This window comes from Acipenser ruthenus, chromosome 3 (assembly GCF_902713425.1).
Source record: "Acipenser ruthenus chromosome 3, fAciRut3.2 maternal haplotype, whole genome shotgun sequence".
NCBI classification, from domain to species: Eukaryota; Metazoa; Chordata; class Actinopteri; order Acipenseriformes; family Acipenseridae; genus Acipenser; species Acipenser ruthenus.
Window position 1 is genome coordinate 67,179,270 of NC_081191.1, and position 19,775 is coordinate 67,199,044.

The 19,775-nt window shown below is 35.8% G+C and overlaps 1 protein-coding gene across 3 annotated transcripts; it reads right to left on the reverse strand.

Annotated features, from left to right (window-relative positions):
• Positions 1-648: 648 nt before the first annotated feature.
• mettl4 (methyltransferase 4, N6-adenosine) lies at positions 649-16,017 on the reverse strand. 3 transcript variants are annotated; one of them, XM_059015213.1, is made up of 8 exons: positions 15,546-16,017; positions 14,625-14,690; positions 13,596-13,965; positions 12,366-12,405; positions 11,654-11,828; positions 10,657-10,763; positions 10,470-10,561; positions 649-2,680 (listed from the first exon to the last, which is right to left on the reverse strand). In XM_059015213.1, the coding sequence occupies exons 1-8, from the start codon at positions 15,831-15,833 to the stop codon at positions 2,523-2,525; spliced, it is 1,296 nt and encodes a 431-aa protein (XP_058871196.1). In that variant the 5' UTR covers positions 15,834-16,017; the 3' UTR covers positions 649-2,522. The 3 variants fall into 3 exon arrangements, with proteins under 3 accessions (XP_058871196.1, XP_033915042.1, XP_058871201.1); XM_034059151.3 differs by having other exon boundaries at positions 651-2,680; positions 12,366-12,435; XM_059015218.1 differs by lacking the exon at positions 10,470-10,561 and having other exon boundaries at positions 2,516-2,680; positions 12,366-12,435.
• Positions 16,018-19,775: the final 3,758 nt, after the last annotated feature.

Genomic DNA, 19,775 nt, shown 5'->3' on the forward strand with positions numbered 1-19,775 from the left:
TTAAAGGCCGGATCACATTACATAAATTACTTGATGATAAAAGTGACAAAGCAGTGGAGAACACTGTTATTAATCATAATGGAATTGGAAATTGTGAGGAACAGCTGTGTGATTGACTTATTTTCAGAGCCTGCTTTTTTCACTTCTTTTCCAAAGGTTATTATCATTTAATAAAACCTTCAAAAAAGCTGTGTACATTCCGCATGTCAACAGCCTCCAGGGGAGTTGCTTTATAGGTTTTCTGACAAACTCAACAGTCTTTTTCTCCCAAATACAAAAAGTCTAAATTATATTCAAGGAGCAACATATGAAACTGATTCCATCTCCATGTAAAATAAGCTCTGAAAATCTATTATTGATGCAACCTTTATAAGCAGTGTCTCTCCTTTTACAAATTGCTAGCCTATAAGGAAAATGAGAGAAAAAAAAACATCCACTCGAGATCACCAGTCCTTATTGTGCCATACTTTAAAACATTCCTCATTTCTTCTGACCTAACACTACAACACCTTTAAAACCTGGATTTAGCATTGCAGGTAATTTGGTCATACTATAGAAAACATGTTTTTTTATTGTTTTGCTTTTTTAAGGACACAAAGGAAAACAAAAGCACCACTGTTGTGTATTTATATCAGCATCTTTCATTTTGTAATTCCCTTCAAAACCTTGTCCTATCTAGTTTTGAAGTCAACAGCAATGTTTTTAGCTTTCTAAAGATAAATAATAAAAGTGTGTCACCTTGGTTACATTTAATCAATAGATACATAACAGTTTGAAATTGTTAATTCACAACACAACAAACAAGGAAAAATATGTATGTATACCATAACCGTAACATTTTAAACACCTTTATAATGAACTATACAATAGTCATGTATGCCATTCTTTGCTGCTGGCTTAGATATATGTGTGCCTCTCCCAGATTTCTTCAGACGCCTGTTCCTTTTGCTTTGTTTTATCTGTCAAATTTGTATGCATGAATGAATTCTGAAACAACAAACATCCGGTGCAATTAAAGGGTGAGGTAGTATTCCAACTTAAGTTAGAGTATTGGGAAATAAGCAAATACTCTTGAGGGGTGTCCAATCAGAATGGAAATGTCTGGTTTTAATTGAATCTGTAAAGTATTCAATATTGTTTAGATTTCTGCTTCTTTAGGCAAACATGACCAGGATACATTAAACCCCTTCACAGATTGACACACAACAAACCTTGCCAACAAAGAATCCTAAGGAAGGCTTATAAATGTTTAGTGCTAAATTATCCAGCAGCCCCCCATCTCTGGATTCATTAATTTTAAATTGCTCTGAAGCAAATGTAATTCGTCCTCATAAAGCTTTCTGACAGGTTGCCTGAAAGAGTCATGGAATTCTCATTAGATCAGTAAAGTGCTCGTCAGATACCAAAACAATTGTTGTTTACGTGTATTATTAGATTTCTTAGGACTACGTTTTTGTTTTTTTGTGTTTTCTAAACTTCATGTATTGAACTGTTACAGTAGATATAAATTAAGTCAATTGTCAGTTTCTGTCATATTATTATTATTATTATTTATTTCTTAGCAGACGCACTTATCCAGGGCGACTTACAATTGTTACAAGATATCACATTATTTTTTACATACAATTACCCATTTATACAGTTGGGTTTTTACTGGAGCAATCTAGGTAAAGTACCTTGCTCAAGGGTACAGCAGCAGTGTCCCCCATCTGGGATTGAACCCACAACCCTCCGGTCAAGAGTCCAGAGCCCTAACCACTACTCCACACTGCTGCCCTAAAATAATGACTGCTGTATTCCAGGTACTATAGATATATAAAAATAAAATAAAAAAGATACTAAAAATATATATATATAACATCCATTTTTTTCAGGTATCTCTTAACAAAGCCAATGATCCATATGATGTTACACACAGCATGTTATCAAAAACAGAAAGGACGCAGCTGTCAGAGGGGCTCCAGAGACCTGGAGCTGAACTGAGATGTTTCTGATATGTACTTAGTATCAAATATAAGAGAAATAAGGGTAGGTATTGTTTATTTTAATTGTTTCAGGTCAACCAATATATACTCAATACAACTATTAGAGTGTATTTAAACATATACGCTGCATTACATTAAGGCCAATTCATCAGTTAACTTTTACTAATGATTGGGTGTTTGCACCTGTGTGTGTAACTGTTGCATTTTGCCTCAAAATAAATGTATAACTCAGAGAGACACTGTACCCTTTTCAACTTTAATTCCAAAATCTGACATTTTAATCAAGGGGAATGTTAAAAAAAATAAGTTGATCCAGTGGTATAAACTCATTCTAAATTAAATCTGTTCAGTATATGCTGCCCTCCTGGATTATGTGTTCCATGTCTTAATGCCTGACAAAGTCTTTGTTTTATTGAAAACAGTCATATATACTTAATCCATTGGTTGCTGCATGTGTTGTCATTAAAAAAAGAAAAAAGGTTTAGGTCTGAAAATCTATCAATTTATGTCAGGATATATCCGGTGCTTCAAATGGCATTATGCAAGGGGATCCTGCCATGTCTCCTCAATATTAAAGTAACTCAGGTGCTGGAACTTGAGGACTTCATTCCCCCAACTTGTCCAACCAGGCTGAAGGTTGCGTGCAAACAACTCCAAACACTTTGCTTCAGGATCAACAAATTCTTTCAATACATCTGCACAAAGAACAAAATACAAAAAAAGGACAATTTCAATCAGCTCTCAGCTGTTAATGGATTTAAATAAAAGGGAATGTTTCATTAAAAAGGAAAAGAAAATTAAATTTCAAGGATTTTGTCAGTTTGTTATTTATAGTCAGAAATCATCAGGAACGGGTACCCTTGAGAATTGGAACAATTCATCCACAGGCTTCAATGGCTCTGACAGATCGATTTCATTTGAAGACAGGGAATAAGAACCTTGCCGCCCACACAGGTACCTTTCCTGTCTTTTCATAATTTTCATAATCACAGATCTTGAGCTCTCTCTCTTAACTTTATAAATACGTCAAGCTGGTCAATGTCTTAATAATGCCCCTGGTCCACTCAATATTCACCATGTATAAACTCAGGAGAAGAAAGGCTCAATAATGTGTCTTAATGCAAGAACTCATACCACTCAGTTGTTCCCATTGCTTAAGATTTGAAAAGGAAGGGAAAAGACAGCATTACTCTCCTTACCTAAATAGGCAGGAAAGTGTAATTTTATTGCCTTGTTTTTTTTTGTTTTTTTTTTAATATAACTGTCATTTAACTACTGTTGAAAGAGAGATGCTGAAACTGGTTGTACTGGAAGAATAAAATCATAAGGAGAATTTGAAATGATCCATCACCCTCCAAGAGATTTCTTTTGCAATATTTTCTGTGTCTGAATCACTGCAAATTTGTCACAAGTAATTTTGTTTTGGGGAACCGGAGGCGCAATGTCTGTAAAGAATAATTTGATTTTTTAAAGAAGTAGATGTATAAGTCAGTGAAATGCAAAGAAATTCAAAGAAAGAGAATGCTGTACCAAGAAGTGCCTTCTATAACACACATGCAAGATGAACAACAGATATACAAGATGACATTTTGCCATATAATCATATCTGTAAATACTTAGTTGTTGTCTCTTTCCTTACTGAATATATTTGTCTTGCAATGTTTCTGTCTTGACCTTTACCTAATTTAAAATTCTATGTACAGACTACACAGAACAACACCGTATAGGAACTGTGTAGTCACTGCCAGCACTGACATGATCATACGAATAGTGTGATCTCAACTCATTAACATTTAAGGTGTGTAGTTTGTAGTGACCTTATTAACATTTCATGACTGTAGCTTGTTATTGCCACATTAACATTTTAAGTGTAATAAATTATTGTATACCACCTATGTTTTTTTTCCTCCAAAATACTTTACAAGAAGCATATGAAACACTGTGTTCAACTATATTTTTTTATTTTTTATTATTACTTTACTTTGAAATGGAGGCCATGAATATTTGTGCATTGTGCATTTAAGTTATATCACTTCAATTATATCATTTTAATACAACTGAACTGTTTCAAATCTGGGTATGGTATCACAAATTGGGCTTTGAAAACATTAAATCCTAAACTGCCCCAATGCCAAGACATTTTAAAAATGATTCTGAAAATATAATGTTACATGTAATGTTATTTTGCTATTGGATTCTATCTAAGGTTGCTATAGTATTCATGGCCATCACTGTAAATGGAAATCACCTCTGACGTGTGTAAAATGTCCGACGTACAATGTTGACTCTGTATCGTGGATGGCCTCAGCATGTCTTATTTAGGCTATAAGAGGTCCACTGGGAGATGAGTAATGGCGTTAATGCTGACATGGATCAGCCTGCGTGACCCACAAAGACCATTATGGGCAAAAATTGTGATGAAAAGTGATATCTGCCAAAACATGAGCTTTCAGTGCAGCAGGGGGAATTGGTTCACCATAAATTCAGTTTCAGTGAAATAAGAATGTTGAATATAGAAAATGAATACATCATGTTTGGGATAAAAGAAGCTAAAAGAAAGGCACAGACTAACATCAGAACCAACAAACACATACAAAAAAACACATACAACAAAGAAAGAACAAAAACTGTGGACAGGTTTACCAAAGACATTATGATGACCATGTGGGTATGTGGTAAAGTAAGAGGATCATGACTATCTGTGAATAGACATCAGAGCTTTCCCCCCCTGTACAGACACTCCACTGCTTACAATTGCTTTTGCTACAATCCCCACAGAATTATGCACCTATTGATTTGTGAGCAACTCAGGATGGGGAAAGGGGGAGATAGTGGTTTATAAAGTACATTTCAACAACATTTAAAAGGACTGGCTGTTTGAGTTTTTTGTCTTCGTAAAGAGAAAACAGTAAATATCAAATGACATAAGCTCTTAATGTGGCACTACATAGAAAACTAAATCTGTGGGGGTTTCATTAGTTTTGAAGATGAGTTCTGATTAAAGTGTCTCTAATCTGACTTTGAATGTATTCACAGTAACTAAGGCCAACAACAGAAATATAAAATGAAATCTGTCATTAAACAGCCTACATTTTAATAAACAAATTATTTTCATACAAGCAAACAAATTAGTGGAAAATCCCAGGTTATTAAAAAACCAGCAGCTATGGAAACTCGAAAATCAAGTTTGTTTCATGATGTAAGGCTGCTCTCTACTGGCAATAATTTAAAATTACAATCTGTGCACTCTAAAAAGCATGTGTTAAAATAAATACTTTGGGTGGATATAATCTAACTTGCTTGTTGACTTGTTAGAACACAGTTAATTCAACGGAAATACTTAAGCATTACATTACATATATACGGCCTGTTAACATGTAAAATGTCATATAAAACCATCATGACACATTACACTGTTTGCTATGCAGGTTTGCAACTGGATTATTTCAGACGGAAGGAACTTAGCATTATTAATTGGCCTAGGCTACTGTGCCATTTGCACAAGTGAGTTTGCAAATGAAATGATAGCATGCATGCAACTATTGACCATTAAAATTACTAGAGTTGAATGTCTACCCAGATGAATGTAAATTCCTTTCTGCAATGGGTCTGAATCACTGAATCACAATTTTAATATAAACACAGTATATATTGAAAACCCGTCATTTTTTTTTGCTGATTCTGTACAATTGTATGATGTTTATCCAGATCACAGATGCAACACAAAAACTTTTTTTCTTAATCGAACACACTTCATGCATATTTGTTTTTTGTTAAAAATGTCACATTTTTCAGTTGTAGTCAAAAGTTTACATACCCTAATGGAAATGTTTAATTTCTAGAACATTCTCAAAAACAAATAATTATAGGAACAATCTTTCGTAGCAAAAGTTTTGCTTTTGTGGATGAGGAAAAAAAGTTACAAGAAATAGATGTCTACAATTATGTGCTTTGGATCGTTGTTGTGTTGAACTGTCCAGTTGTGCTTTAAACCAAGTTTTGTAGCGGAGGGTTTCAGATGATTGGCCAGTATCTTTTGGTATGCTATGGAATCCATTTTACCATGTATTGGAACTAGATTTCCTGTGCCATTAGAGGAAAAACAGCCCCATAGAAGGATATTACCACCTCTGTGCTTGACAGTAGGTATGGTGTTCTTTTCTTTGTACGACTCACCAGACTTGCTCCAAACTTAACAACTATCAGCGTGACCAAATAGCTTGAGTTTTATTTCATCACTCCACAAAACCTTTGACCAGAACTCACCCATCATTCAAATGCTGTTTTGCAAACTTTAAGCAATTGTCCATGTGACGTTTTCCTAAGAGTGGCTTTTTCCTTGGCCTGTGACCATTGAGACCTTCACCATGCAATACTTGACCTATGGTTGAAATGGAAACCCCAGTCCCACTTGCAGCCAATTCACTTTGAATATCTTTGGCAGTCAATCTCGGACTGTTATTAACCTTCCTCACAATTCCTCTACTAGTTCTTGGTGAAAGAACCTTCTTTCTTCCAGACCGAGGGAGCATTGTGACAGTACCATGAGTCTTGTACTTCTTGATAATAGAAACAATAGTTGAAATTGGGATACTCAAATGTTTGGAAATCTTCCTGTATCCTTCTCCAGCTTTATGACAATAAATACATTTCTGCCTAAGTTCTTCAGATAGCTCTTTGCTTTTTCCCCATATTGACTTATTGGTAATGACAGCAATCATCCTATGCCTAACCCTTTTATACCTATCTCTAAGAATGTTCACCTACAATCCAGCATTTTCTAGACTTCTAGAATTAGGTTCTGATAATAGACAATATTATCATAGCATCAAATAGTATGAATACTTTTGAATTAGCATTTTTGGAGTTTTGCAAAAAAAAAAAAAAATGCTGAAATAAATAATTGTAGACATCTGTTTCTTGTAACTTTTTTTCCTCATCCACAAAAGCAAAACTTTTGCTACAAAAGATTTTTCCTAAAATTCTTTGTTCGATAAATGCATTTTATATACAAAACACACACACATACACATTATATATAAGTATTCACCCCCCTTGGACTTTTCCACATTTTGTAGTGTTACAACCTGGAATTAAAATGGATTGAATTAGGATTTTTTTGTCACTGATCTACACAAAATAGTCCATAATGTCGAAGTGGGAAAAAAATCTACATATTTTTCAAAATTATTTACAAATAAAAAACTGAAAAGTCTTGATTGCATAAGTATTCACCCCCTTTGCTGTGACACCCCTAAATAAGCTCTGGTGCAACCAATTACCTTCAGGTCACACAATTAGTTGAATGGAGTCCACCTGTGTGCAATTAAAGTGTGACATGATCTCAGATTAAATACACCTGTTTCTGGAAGGCCCCAGAGTTTGTTAGAGAGCATATCTAAACAAACAGCATCATGAAGACCAAGGAGCTATCAAAACAAGTCCGGGATAAAGGTCTGGAGAAGCACCAATCAGGGTTGGGTAATAAAAAAATATCTCAAACTTTGAACATCCCCCGGAGCACCGTTAAATCCATTATTAAAAAATGGAAAGAATATGGCACAACCGCGACACTGCCTAGAGAAGGCCGTCCACCAAAACTCAGTGACCAGGTAAGGAAGGCATTAGTCAGAGAAGCAACCAAGAGGCCAATGGTAACTCTGAAGGAGCTGGAGAGATCCACAGCTGAGATGGGAGAAACCGTCCATGGGACAACTATAACCCGGACGCTCCACAAAGCCGGGCTTTATGGAAGAGTGGCAAGAAGAAAGCCATTGCTGAAAAAAAACCCATATCAAATCCTGTTTGGATTTTGCCAAAAGGCATGTGGGAGACACAGAAAACATGTGGAAAAAGGTTCTCTGGTCTGATGAGACCAAAATTGAACTTTTTGGCCTTAGCGCAAAACGCTATGTGTGGCGCAAAGCCAACACTGCTTATCACCCTGAGAACACCATCCCCACGGTGAAGCATGGTGGTGGCAGCATCATGTTATGGGGATGCTTTTCATCGGCAGGGACTGGGAAACTGGTCAGGATTGATTGCAAGATGGATGGAGCCAAATACAGGGAAATTCCAGAGGAAAACCTGTTTCAGTCTGCAAGAGACCTGGGACTGGGTTGGAGGTTCACCTTCCAGCAGGACAATGACCCTAAACACACAGCCAAAGCTACACTGGAGTGGTTTAAAAACAAGAACCTGAATGTCTTAGAATGGCCCAGTCAAAGCCCAGACCTCAATCCGATTGAGAATCTGTGGCAAGACGAAAATTGCTGTTCACCAACGGTCCCCATCCAACTTGACTGACCTTGAGCAATTTTGCCAAGAAGAATGGGCAAAAATTGCAGGATCCAGATGTGCAAAGCTGGTAGAGACTTACCCAAAAAGACTCACAGCTGTAATTGCTGCCAAAGGTGCTTCTACCAAGTATTGACTCAGGGGGGTGAATACTTATGCAACCAACAAATGTCTTTTTTTTTGTTTAATTAACTTTTGTGTCACAATAAAAAATATTTTGCACCTTCAAAGTGTTAAGTATGTTGTGTAAATCAAATGGTAAAAATCCCAATTAAATCCATTAATTCCAGGTTGTAACACTACAAAATGTGGAAAAGTCCAAGGGGGGTGAATACTTATGCAACTTATATATATATATATACAGTGCCTTGCGAAAGTATTCGGCCCCCTTGAACTTCGCGACCTTTTGCCACATTTCAGGCTTCAAACATAAAGATATGAAACTGTAATTTTTTGTGAAGAATTAACAACAAGTGGGACACAATCATGAAGTGGAACGAAATTTATTGGATATTTCAAACTTTTTTAACAAATAAAAAACTGAAAAATTGGGCGTGCAAAATTATTCAGCCCCTTTACTTTCAGTGCAGCAAACTCTCTCCAGAAGTTCAGTGAGGATCTCTGAATGATCCAATGTTGACCTAAATGACTAATGATGATAAATAGAATCCACCTGTGTGTAATCAAGACTCCGTATAAATGCACCTGCACTGTGATAGTCTCAGAGGTCTGTTTAAAGCGCAGAGAGCATCATGAAGAACAAGGAACACACCAGGCAGGTCCGAGATACTGTTGTGGAGAAGTTTAAAGCCGGATTTGGATACAAAAAGATTTCCCAAGCTTTAAACATCCCAAGGAGCACTGTGCAAGCGATAATATTGAAATGGAAGGAGTATCAGACCACTGCAAATCTACCAAGACCTGGCTGTCCCTCTAAACTTTCAGCTCATACAAGGAGAAGACTGATCAGAGATGCAGCCAAGAGGCCCATGATCACTCTGGATGAACTGCAGAGATCTACAGCTGAGGTGGGAGATTCTGTCCATAGGACAACAATCAGTCGTATACTGCACAAATCTGGCCTTTATGGAAGAGTGGCAAGAAGAAAGCCATTTCTTAAAGATATCCATAAAAAGTGTTGTTTACAGTTTGCCACAAGCCACCTGGGAGACACACCAAACATGTGGAAGAAGGTGCTCTGGTCAGATGAAACCAAAATCGAACTTTTTGGCAACAATGCAAAACATTATGTTTGGCGTAAAAGCAACACAGCTCATCACCCTGAACACACCATCCCCACTGTCAAACATGGTGGTGGCAGCATCATGGTTTGGGCCTGCTTTTCTTCAGCAGAGACAGGGAAGATGATTAAAATTGATGGGAAGATGGATGGAGCCAAATACAGGACCATTCTGGAAGAAAACCTGATGGAGTCTGCAAAAGACCTGAGACTGGGACGGAGATTTGTCTTCCAACAAGACAATGATGCAAAACATAAAGCAAAATCTACAATGGAATGGTTCACAAATAAACATATCCAGGTGTTAGAATGGCCAAGTCAAAGTCCAGACCTGAATCCAATCGAGAATCTGTGGAAAGAACTGAAAACTGCTGTTCACAAATGCTCTCCATCCAACCTCACTGAGCTCGAGCTGTTTTGCAAGGAGGAATGGGCAAAAATTTCAGTCTCTCGATGTGCAAAACTGATAGAGACATACCCCAAGCGACTTACAGCTGTAATCGCAGCAAAAGGTGGCGCTACAAAGTATTAACTTAAGGGGGCTGAATAATTTTGCACGCCCAATTTTTCAGTTTTTTATTTGTTAAAAAAGTTTGAAATATCCAATAAATTTCGTTCCACTTCATGATTGTGTCCCACTTGTTGTTGATTCTTCACAAAAAATTACAGTTTCATATCTTTATGTTTGAAGCCTGAAATGTGGCAAAAGGTCGCAAAGTTCAAGGGGGCCGAATACTTTCGCAAGGCACTGTATATATATATATATATATATATAAAATAAAGAAGATTGATTGATTGATTGTATTCACAATCTCGTCTCATTAACTAACTCCAACAGTTAATGAGATGATATTGTGAATACTCCAACAGTTGATATATATATAGATATATATAGATAGATATATATATATATAATTTTTTTTTTTTTTTTTTAAATATACAAATACCTGCCAGGGAAGGTTTTTGTGAATGAAGAGTGGAGGGTACACTGATAATTAACTTGCAATCTGGAAAAGTGTTTGTTTTGACCTCTGGTGTGCTATAAAACAAAGCAAAACAAAAACAAACACATAAATAAGCAATATAAAGCTAATTAAATGATTACAGCATGCTTCATGAGAACCTAGACTTTACCTGGGTGATTTGTCTTTAATTTTCTTGTATCTTCCCAACACCAAGATTTCATATGGTTTCTTGTGTGGAGATTCCAGTGGGAATACAAATTCTCCTGATTTTGTGATCTTTTAAAGATGGGAGGGGGAAAAAAATTCAGCTGGTGGATTAAAACACATCCATGTGAAAACATCAATTGGAAGGTAATGCTTACTTCATTAACTTGACACATTTGGCAAAGCTACTGAGTTCAATAACCCTACTTTGTTTTAGCAAGTTCAATTGTCAATGACTGCAAGGCATACACACCCGCACCCAAAAAAGAAATATCACCAAATATAAAGCCTGTTATTTCAAGTCCATGAACATGCTCGTCTACATATAACACATTTGAGTCTTGGACTTATTATTATTATTTATTTCTTAGCAGACTCCCTTATCCAGGGTGACTTACAATTGTTTTACAAGATATCACATTATTTTTACATACAATTACCCATTTATACAGCTGGGTTTTTACTGGAGTAATCTAGGTAAAAGTACCTTGCTCAAGGGTACAGCAGCAGTGTCCCCCACCTGGGATCGAACCCACGACCCTCCGGTCAAGAGTCCAGAGCCCTAACCACTACTCCACACTGCTGCCACGACTTAATTTGTATTGTCCAGCCTAGACTGTGTAATGTACCCGAGGGTTCATTAAATGAGCTTACACAGAGTAAAATGCGCTACCGAAGTCTGTATTTAGAAAACCCAGCTAATGCAAATTATGACTGAAAACTGTTTTACTGTTAAGCTTGTCAAGGGTATTCCATTTCTAGACAGCTTTTAATAGCGTGTTATGATCCTGATTATAAGTTACAGAATTAATAAAGTTACACAGTGGTATCAAATAAATGTAGACAAGCGATTTGACCAGATGTCTTTGTTAATATCTTGTGTGACCTCTCATCAAAATGACAACATTTTATCAGTTTCAATTTATGTTTAGTCCAACAATTTGTTTGATTTGTATTCTTACCTTCACCCATTGCCACTCGGCAAGCACTTCAATAGACCAATAAGGGTACAGCTCTTCCTTTACAAACTGCAAGTGCTTCTGCCTGTTGGTTACCCATGTGACCACAAGGCAATCTGGAGCTGCCAGACTTGGAATAGGAATTTGCTTGATTTGACAAGAGGGAAGGGAGTTGTACCTGAAAAAAAAAATAATAATTACTAATGCAAAATGTGGAAAACACTTCATTACTCTTTACACCCTGTACATTTATTACAGGTATTTTGAAATATAATTTAATAATTTCATCAAACCTTTACTTTCTATCTGAGAGGAAACTAATTGTGAAAACACTAGCAAGGAAAGATGTTGTTGGGGGGCCCCTGACAACATTCTGCTTGCTTAAGCATTTTTACATATTTAACCACCTAATGCTGCTCTAGAGTTACTGTCCATTGCCAACACTGCACAGCTCCCTCTAGAAAATTGTTATTTATGAGTGGAAGACTGCCTGTTCAATGCTGATATCGAATGATAAATTGTCCCAAATCTATTTTGTAAGTTGGCTGCATTAACAAAACTGTGTAAAGATAGCATTGAATACGCTTTACCCAACACTCTACATTGGTTGGTCCACTGGCCAAAGCGGTTTCATTGTGATCACTATGCATGATAAAAAAAATTTAAAAAATTGCTCACTAAAGGTGGTAGGAATGTATATTTTTTTAAACCTCACCTGTTACTCCTTTTGACTGACTTGTTTTCCCAAGGGGGGTCTAAAACAATGACATCATATGTTTTATTATCTGTAAAAATAATAATAATAATAAAAAAATACAAAGTTACAGATTTCAGTGGCACAACTAGTTGCTAAGCAACATTGATACCACAAGATATCTCTGGGAATAAACAACCAGGGGTGTCAGCAATAATGTACCGGAAATATGTTTTAATTACTGGTTAATAATAATAATAATAATAATAATAATAATAATAATAATAATAATAATAATAATAATAATACTTCCAAGCAATCCTGAAAGGAGCCAAGTTAAAGAGCACTTTATATCATTTACATGTTCTTGATATTTAATATATTGCCTGAATAATATCCTATTATCTAAGTTCTCTGCCATTCCTGTTTCTGCTAAGATTATTTACCAGGCTGACAAAATAGTGTCCTTTTATTAGCCAATGCTGAAAGGCTTTAGAAATGATCACTAGGGCTATAATGTCTGCCCATCTACAACTGTGGCAACCTCAGCAATTGTGAGTTATTAAAATGAAAACATCTACACAAAATCACAGTAAAATGAATGAAACCCAAAGAATATCCATATTTGAATTATCATTTTTGATCTTATGCTTAAAGTAATGACACCTCATAATAGATGTAGTTCTCATTTCTTTTAAGCTGAATCATCAAGCTATATCAACAACAGACTGAATCACACAGACTGTAGGCACTTTTGATTCTTTCAAAAAAATGTCAGTAATTCCAACCAGGTAAAAAAAACAACAACAAAAAAACACAATTGTCTTTACTGTAGCCTCTTATACATAAAAAACTTATTTACAAAAAGAAAAAACACCTACAATATAGTTCAGTTTTACCTTCAAACTGTAGTTATTTTATTTATAACTGTTCTTAACAATTACAGAAACTGTAATTGTTACCGTAGTGACTAATATGTGCATGCAATAGCACAGCAGGAAAACTGTCATACATAATAGTGTTGTATGGTGATAATGCTCCAGTATACGGTGGTGTTATAGGCCTGCGCAAACAGAATTAAATTATAATGTTGTTCAGAGTCCTCCATGTTAACACAACACACCATGTGCTGTATATATGTACTGTATTATACATCCAGAGGAATCTCTCATATTGATGTGAGATAATACATTGTCCCACCATTAAAAAAAGCAATAGTATTGATTTAAATAGCACCAACTGTGTACTTACATTTTACAAGTGGCTGGATACAAGATATATCAGCCAGAAGGAAGCTGCTGCGTGGGGGAATGAGATATTCCTGTCCCATTAAGGTTACCAGTCTTGCACAGTCTGAAATGTTTTCTGTTACATATGAAAACAGATCCAGATCTTCTGTGGAGGTCATGTCATCCTCGCTTATTATCTGCACAGTTTTATCCTCATTGTCACCCACTAATGGGAGCTGCTTTGCCATTTCACAAAGATCTGCCAGACGGTTGTCATCAACTCCCGAAGCAAGCCTTTCACTTTCCCTTCCTGTTTCTGATGGATCTAGAATACCATGTGCAAAGCCTTTTTCGACCAAAAGTTTGGTGCCCTCTAGTACAATTTTACTTACCTATAGAAAGCAAAAAAGATTATAATAAAACCTCATCATTCTTTCACATACATCCATAACTATAAAAAAAATACTAAAAGGAAAAACAAATTGATAAATGTTTCAACTGCAAGTCAAAATCTTTTTTTCTATTTTTTTTTTTTTTTTCAAAAACACAAACTACCAGTAAAGGAACCCATTTACCTCAGCATAAATCAATATGTGCAAAACTACTGTTTAAATTACATTTGAAAATGCAACAGATTAACTTTTTTTTTTTAACCACCAATACTTTCCCAGGAAATTTTCAACAGAAAAAGAAGAAAACAAAGGATACTGTAAATGTGAAATTGGAATTCAGAGCAGCTTGAAAATATCGAGGGTGAACACAGTTATGTTTCTCATATGAATGCCTCTGTCCAGGAAAGAATTATGAATTAGAAGCATATAGCTTTAGACATTTAACAAGCATGTCAGTGCCATCCATCACCAGTCATGGCTGTACATTCTAAATTAGAGCAATCAGTAACATACTGTAACAAAAACGTGTCACCATTATATCCGCTGGATCCACCTATTCAACATACAGACAGATGTCTTCATATCCCCAGATTCTGATACTCTAGAACCCCATAATGCTAACTTACTTAGAAAGTGATCATTTGCCAAACAATTCTCACCTTTGCATGATATTCATAGGCATCTACTTCCCCTTTGTTAAGTTCCTTCAATTTTCGCTTCCGTTTCTGGATCACAAATTAAACAAGGTTAAATGTTGTCTGTTTTGAAAGGATAGGCCATATGTTAAACAACTGACTTACACTCATAATCGTTAAATACTTTATTACCAGATCAGATAAAACAGTAATAGTTTTAGATAGCCTGTGCTGTATTCAAAATTGAAAAACATGACAGTATGTAAGTAAATACCCCGGGTCTGCATAGGACACTATCACAGTGAACATAAATCTTTTCCGTAGGCGATTTGAAACATCCATCAAAGGATTATTGTACAGTTTCTAAAATAGACTAAACGAAAAGAGTTTAATGGGTATTAACTATATTGGTTCAGTGCTTTGTGCCTGTCTTGTTCACTTTTGTCACATAAGTGTATTGTACACCTGACCTATGGACCCTCTCACTGGAATGCAGCCTTTCTGAGTGTGCCCACATTTCATGTGGGGAGTGGGCAAATCTCTATAGAAACTTAGCAAGGTCTTTTAGTGAGGATTTGTGTTATTCTATGTAAACCTAAACTTTAAATGAGAAAATACATGTATTGGGGAGACTGGAACGCCACCCAGAATAAGAAAACAGGAAGGCATATACATTTGATTTGAAGGACAACTGGAAATCATTTTATGAACAAAATAACTGTTTTAAGAAAGTCTAATTAATTAATATTATCACATTCTTCAATAAATCGTTAGTTATTCTAATGTAACCAGACAGAAACACGCATTTTGATTGCTGATGACGAGTTAGCGGGGGTGGAGCCAACCTCATCTTTCTTTAAGGGTCTAAAATGCCATTTCAAAGGATGGTCACAACTAGAATTCAAAATTAAAATAATCACTGAATTGTTGCGCCGTTTTATTTACCTTTTTCAGTGAAAATGGTTCCTCTCTGATCGTTTCAAAGTTTCCATCATTATTCCCCTCTCCTTCCTGTACAGCATTTGAGTAACTACGTGCAGTAACATTAGTATTGCTACACAACTTTGAAATAATATGAGGTTTAAAAATGTTGAAATATTCTCGTTTAAAAACACATTTCATTTGCTGTCTCTGTCCAGGACTTTTGACTGAAACGCAGCGCTGGAAAGCCTTGTTTAAGTGAGAAAGTTGATCCAAAAGCCATCCTCTCGTGTCTTTGCAAATTACAGACATAGCCACATCTGTTTAAAAATATATTAAATAACTAACAGTCTAAATGAATTCGCACTATTTTCCCCCCTCTACAATTCTTAAAATACATTCAATATGTGCTTCACTTATCCACAGAGTGCCTCACTGCGCGCTGCCATATTGCTTTAGCTGGGTAGGCGCAAAGTAAGTATTTGTGCTAAACATCGCTACCTGGTGGACGTTCAATATCAGTGTAGATGTTTAAGTATACATCTAGTTTACCCCTCCCGTCCCTCTCGCTTAACTTGTTTTTCACATATTCCTCTCGCAAGACCCTTTCCACAGTTGTGTTGCTTATATGTTGTGCAAAAATAAAACACACTTAAATATTTTCACCACTTGTCAGTATAATTTATTAAACAATAAATAAAGGGCCCTGACAGGAATGTCTTTACACAGGGTGTGTCCTTAATTTCCCAGCACTGTTGCGAATACTCACAGGTCATTTTTTTTAAAAAAAAATTTATGAGTAAAAAAAAAAAAAAAAAAAATTATATATAATAAATAAATGTTTATGTAAATTAAATATTAACATTCCTGTATAAATGGTCATTTTCGATCACAGAAATATGAATTATTGTAACAAGGAATTTCAAGAATAATATTCCATCAATACGGTAGAATAAACATCAAGTTATAACATACAGCTTTATCATTTTATTAAATGCAAAGTGAATACATGCAACCGATTGTTTCCGTAATTACCCTCCATTACCTAGATGGCAGTAGCAGGTTTAAACATCAAGTTACACTTCTGTTATGCCTCTCTCGACTTTTAACAACGCCTTTCTTGTTAGCATTTGCTTCTGCGTGCGTTCACAACCTAGGACTATATAAAGAAGGATAGGAAAATGATGTCACAAGTGGGCGGAGTTAGTAAACAGCGGAGCCATTTCTGGAGCCCCTAGAGCACTTTAACAGTGCACTCGCAATGTTTTTAACTTATTCGCGCTTGCCCTGGCAAAATGTTTCTTGACATAATCAACCATTAATTCCCATAAATAACAGTCAGTCGTTTTATATTAACAATATTTTGTATTGTTATTAAAAAATACCGGTATCTCCTTGTGCTGCAGCACAGCATCGCCACAATGTATTCAGTACTGAGTGGGCTCCACAAATGACGCCTGTAATTGAGAACCGAACTGCATCACGGGATTGACTGTCCTATCCTTCTTTATAACAACACGCAGTCGTGTTCTTGTAGCCCAGATTTCCGCACCCCTGCACAGCCCAGCGCAGCTCTGAAAAGTTGCTGCGGGAGGCTGGCTGCGGCTGGGAACCAGAGACGATGCAGAGATCATGAGTGACCTGCCAATCGTAATTCAAATGGCTACTAAAACTACTGCTGCCCGCTTGTTGGTGGAGGGGAACGACATGTTAATTTTATACAAAGAAGGGTGAACAGCCTTGTCAGCGCTATATTAAATAAATTATAACACTTTAAAATCAGTGTCTGTTGATATGTACTTCATGATGAATTGCAGACACGGAATTAAATTATTAGAATTAGAGTGTATTTATCATGAATTCCTATTTTATCATGCTGATAAATTAGTTATACATAATTCATCATGAATTACAGACACTTATTTTAAAGTGTTACCCACATAAATAAATGATTTCATCAATATAAAATAGTAATTAAACATAATGTAAGTTACAATAAAGTTAATGTTCAACAATTACATCAGACTGACTCTGTATAGTCTGATAATCCAGAAACTAACTTTAGAATGTTTAAAAATTAAAATGAAGTCATAATGGACTGCAAATGAATGCAATCCCCACGTGTGATACACTGTGATAAATTAAATTAAATCTAATTACGTTTTATTATATACATCAAACAAATAGAACGAGTCATTAATTATGCAACTAGAGTATGAATAGGTTATGTTGCTAGTAAGTTTCCCATACCAACAACAAATAATGGAGCTGCACATTGAAATGAAACTCACTGATCGGTCTACACCATTACCTTTTTGGTGACACTGGAGGAGAAGCAAAAGATCACATCAGGTGGGCAATGATATGTGATGAACCTCAGGCTTCAGGAAATTTAAGGATTGAGCTTGTTACTCTTAATTACAAACACATTTATGCAAATGTGACTTGTATAGCTTCTCTTGAAGTTTATACTGGTGGCACCACTGTGAATAACTATTGCATGTAATTCCAGATACCCTTATGCCAATACAACTGTCACAAATACCAAAACATTAATAGTAAAATTAGAAATGTTTGGAATTGACTGCTATTGTACTCCTGTGTTATATTAGGAACCATCTAGATGAAGTGCCACAGGCTGCTGCTGCATCCCCATGTACCCTTAAAGGAGGCAATATTTAGACATGTGTACACTTCAATATTTTACATATGGCAGCTATAGTACAGTTGTCTTAAACCATTTCAAGTTATTAAACCTTGAACATATGCGCTGAAAACTACATGTCACTGATAGCTTTGAATCCTATATCTGTTCATGCCTTCTAGGGAGGGTTTGGTTGTCCATCTATGTACAGTAATTGCAATTATTTAATTCTTCTCACTGTTCCTCTTACAGGAACTCATGATGTCATCCTTTTACTGATTTGAGTTGGTGAGAAGGCGATCTCTTAGTCTTCGCCGTACTCGATTTGGGCAATTAACTCAACACAAATACCAAACACTGAACACCTGGCGTTTTTATGAAATCACATGACTTTTTTTTTTTTTTTTTTAAGTTTAGAAACGAGAGGAGGCCATTTGGTCCATCTTGCTCGTTTGGTTGTTGGTAGCTTATTGATCCCAGAATCTCATCAAGCAGCTTCTTGAAGGATCCCAGGGTGTCAGCTTCAACAACATTACTGGGGAGTTGGTTCCAGACTCCCACGATTCTCTGTGTAAAAAAAAAAAAAAAAAAAAAAAAAAAAAAGTGCCTCCTATTTTCTGTTCTGAATGCCCCTATATCTAATCTCCATTTGTGACCCTCGTCCTTGTTTCTTTTTTCAGGTCGAAAAGTCCCTTGGGTTGACATTGTCAATACCTTTTAGAATTTTGAATGCTTGAATCAGAACGCTGCATAGTCTTCTTTGTTCAATACTGAATAGATTGAATTATTTTAGTCTGTCTGCTATGACATGCCTTTTAAACCCAGAATAATTCTGGTCGCTATTCTTTGCACTCTTTCTACAGCAGCAATATCCTTTTTGTAGCGAGGTGACCAGAACTGAACACAATATTCTAGATGAGGTCTTGCTAATGCATTGGAAAGTTTTAACATTACTTCCCTTGATTTAAATTCAACACTTTTCACTGTATATATCGGAGCATTTTGTTGGTCTTTTTTATAGCTTCCCCACATTGTCTAGATGAAGACATTTCCGAGTCAACATAAACTCCTAGGGCTTTTTCATAGATTCCTTCTTCAATTTCAGTATCTCCCATTTTTATTGCATGCATGTCATTTGCCATGTGTCTGCCCAGTTCTGAATGCTGCCTAGATCATTTTGAATGACCTTTGCTGCAACGATGTTTGCCACTGCTCCTATTTTTATGTCATCTGCAAATGTAACACGTTTGCTTACTATACCAGAATCTAAGTCATTAATGTAGATTAGGAATAGCAGAGGACCTAGTAATGATCCCTGTGGTACACCACTGGTTACCTTGCTCCATGCAAACTGTTTAATTTTATTGGAGTTGTTTACTATTTTACCTTGTGGTAAAGTTGGTTATGTTGAGTATAATAAATATATGTTCAATAATTGAATGTTAAATTAGTTTACCCTAGAGTACCTAATGTAACAATTTATAAACAATAAAAATATATATTGTTGAAAAAATGCCTCAAAGGTTAAATATAAGTGGGTTTTTTTACACTTCTGTATATTTTGTGATCTTACAACAAATACATATTTTACTTAACTCACAGACTCAGAT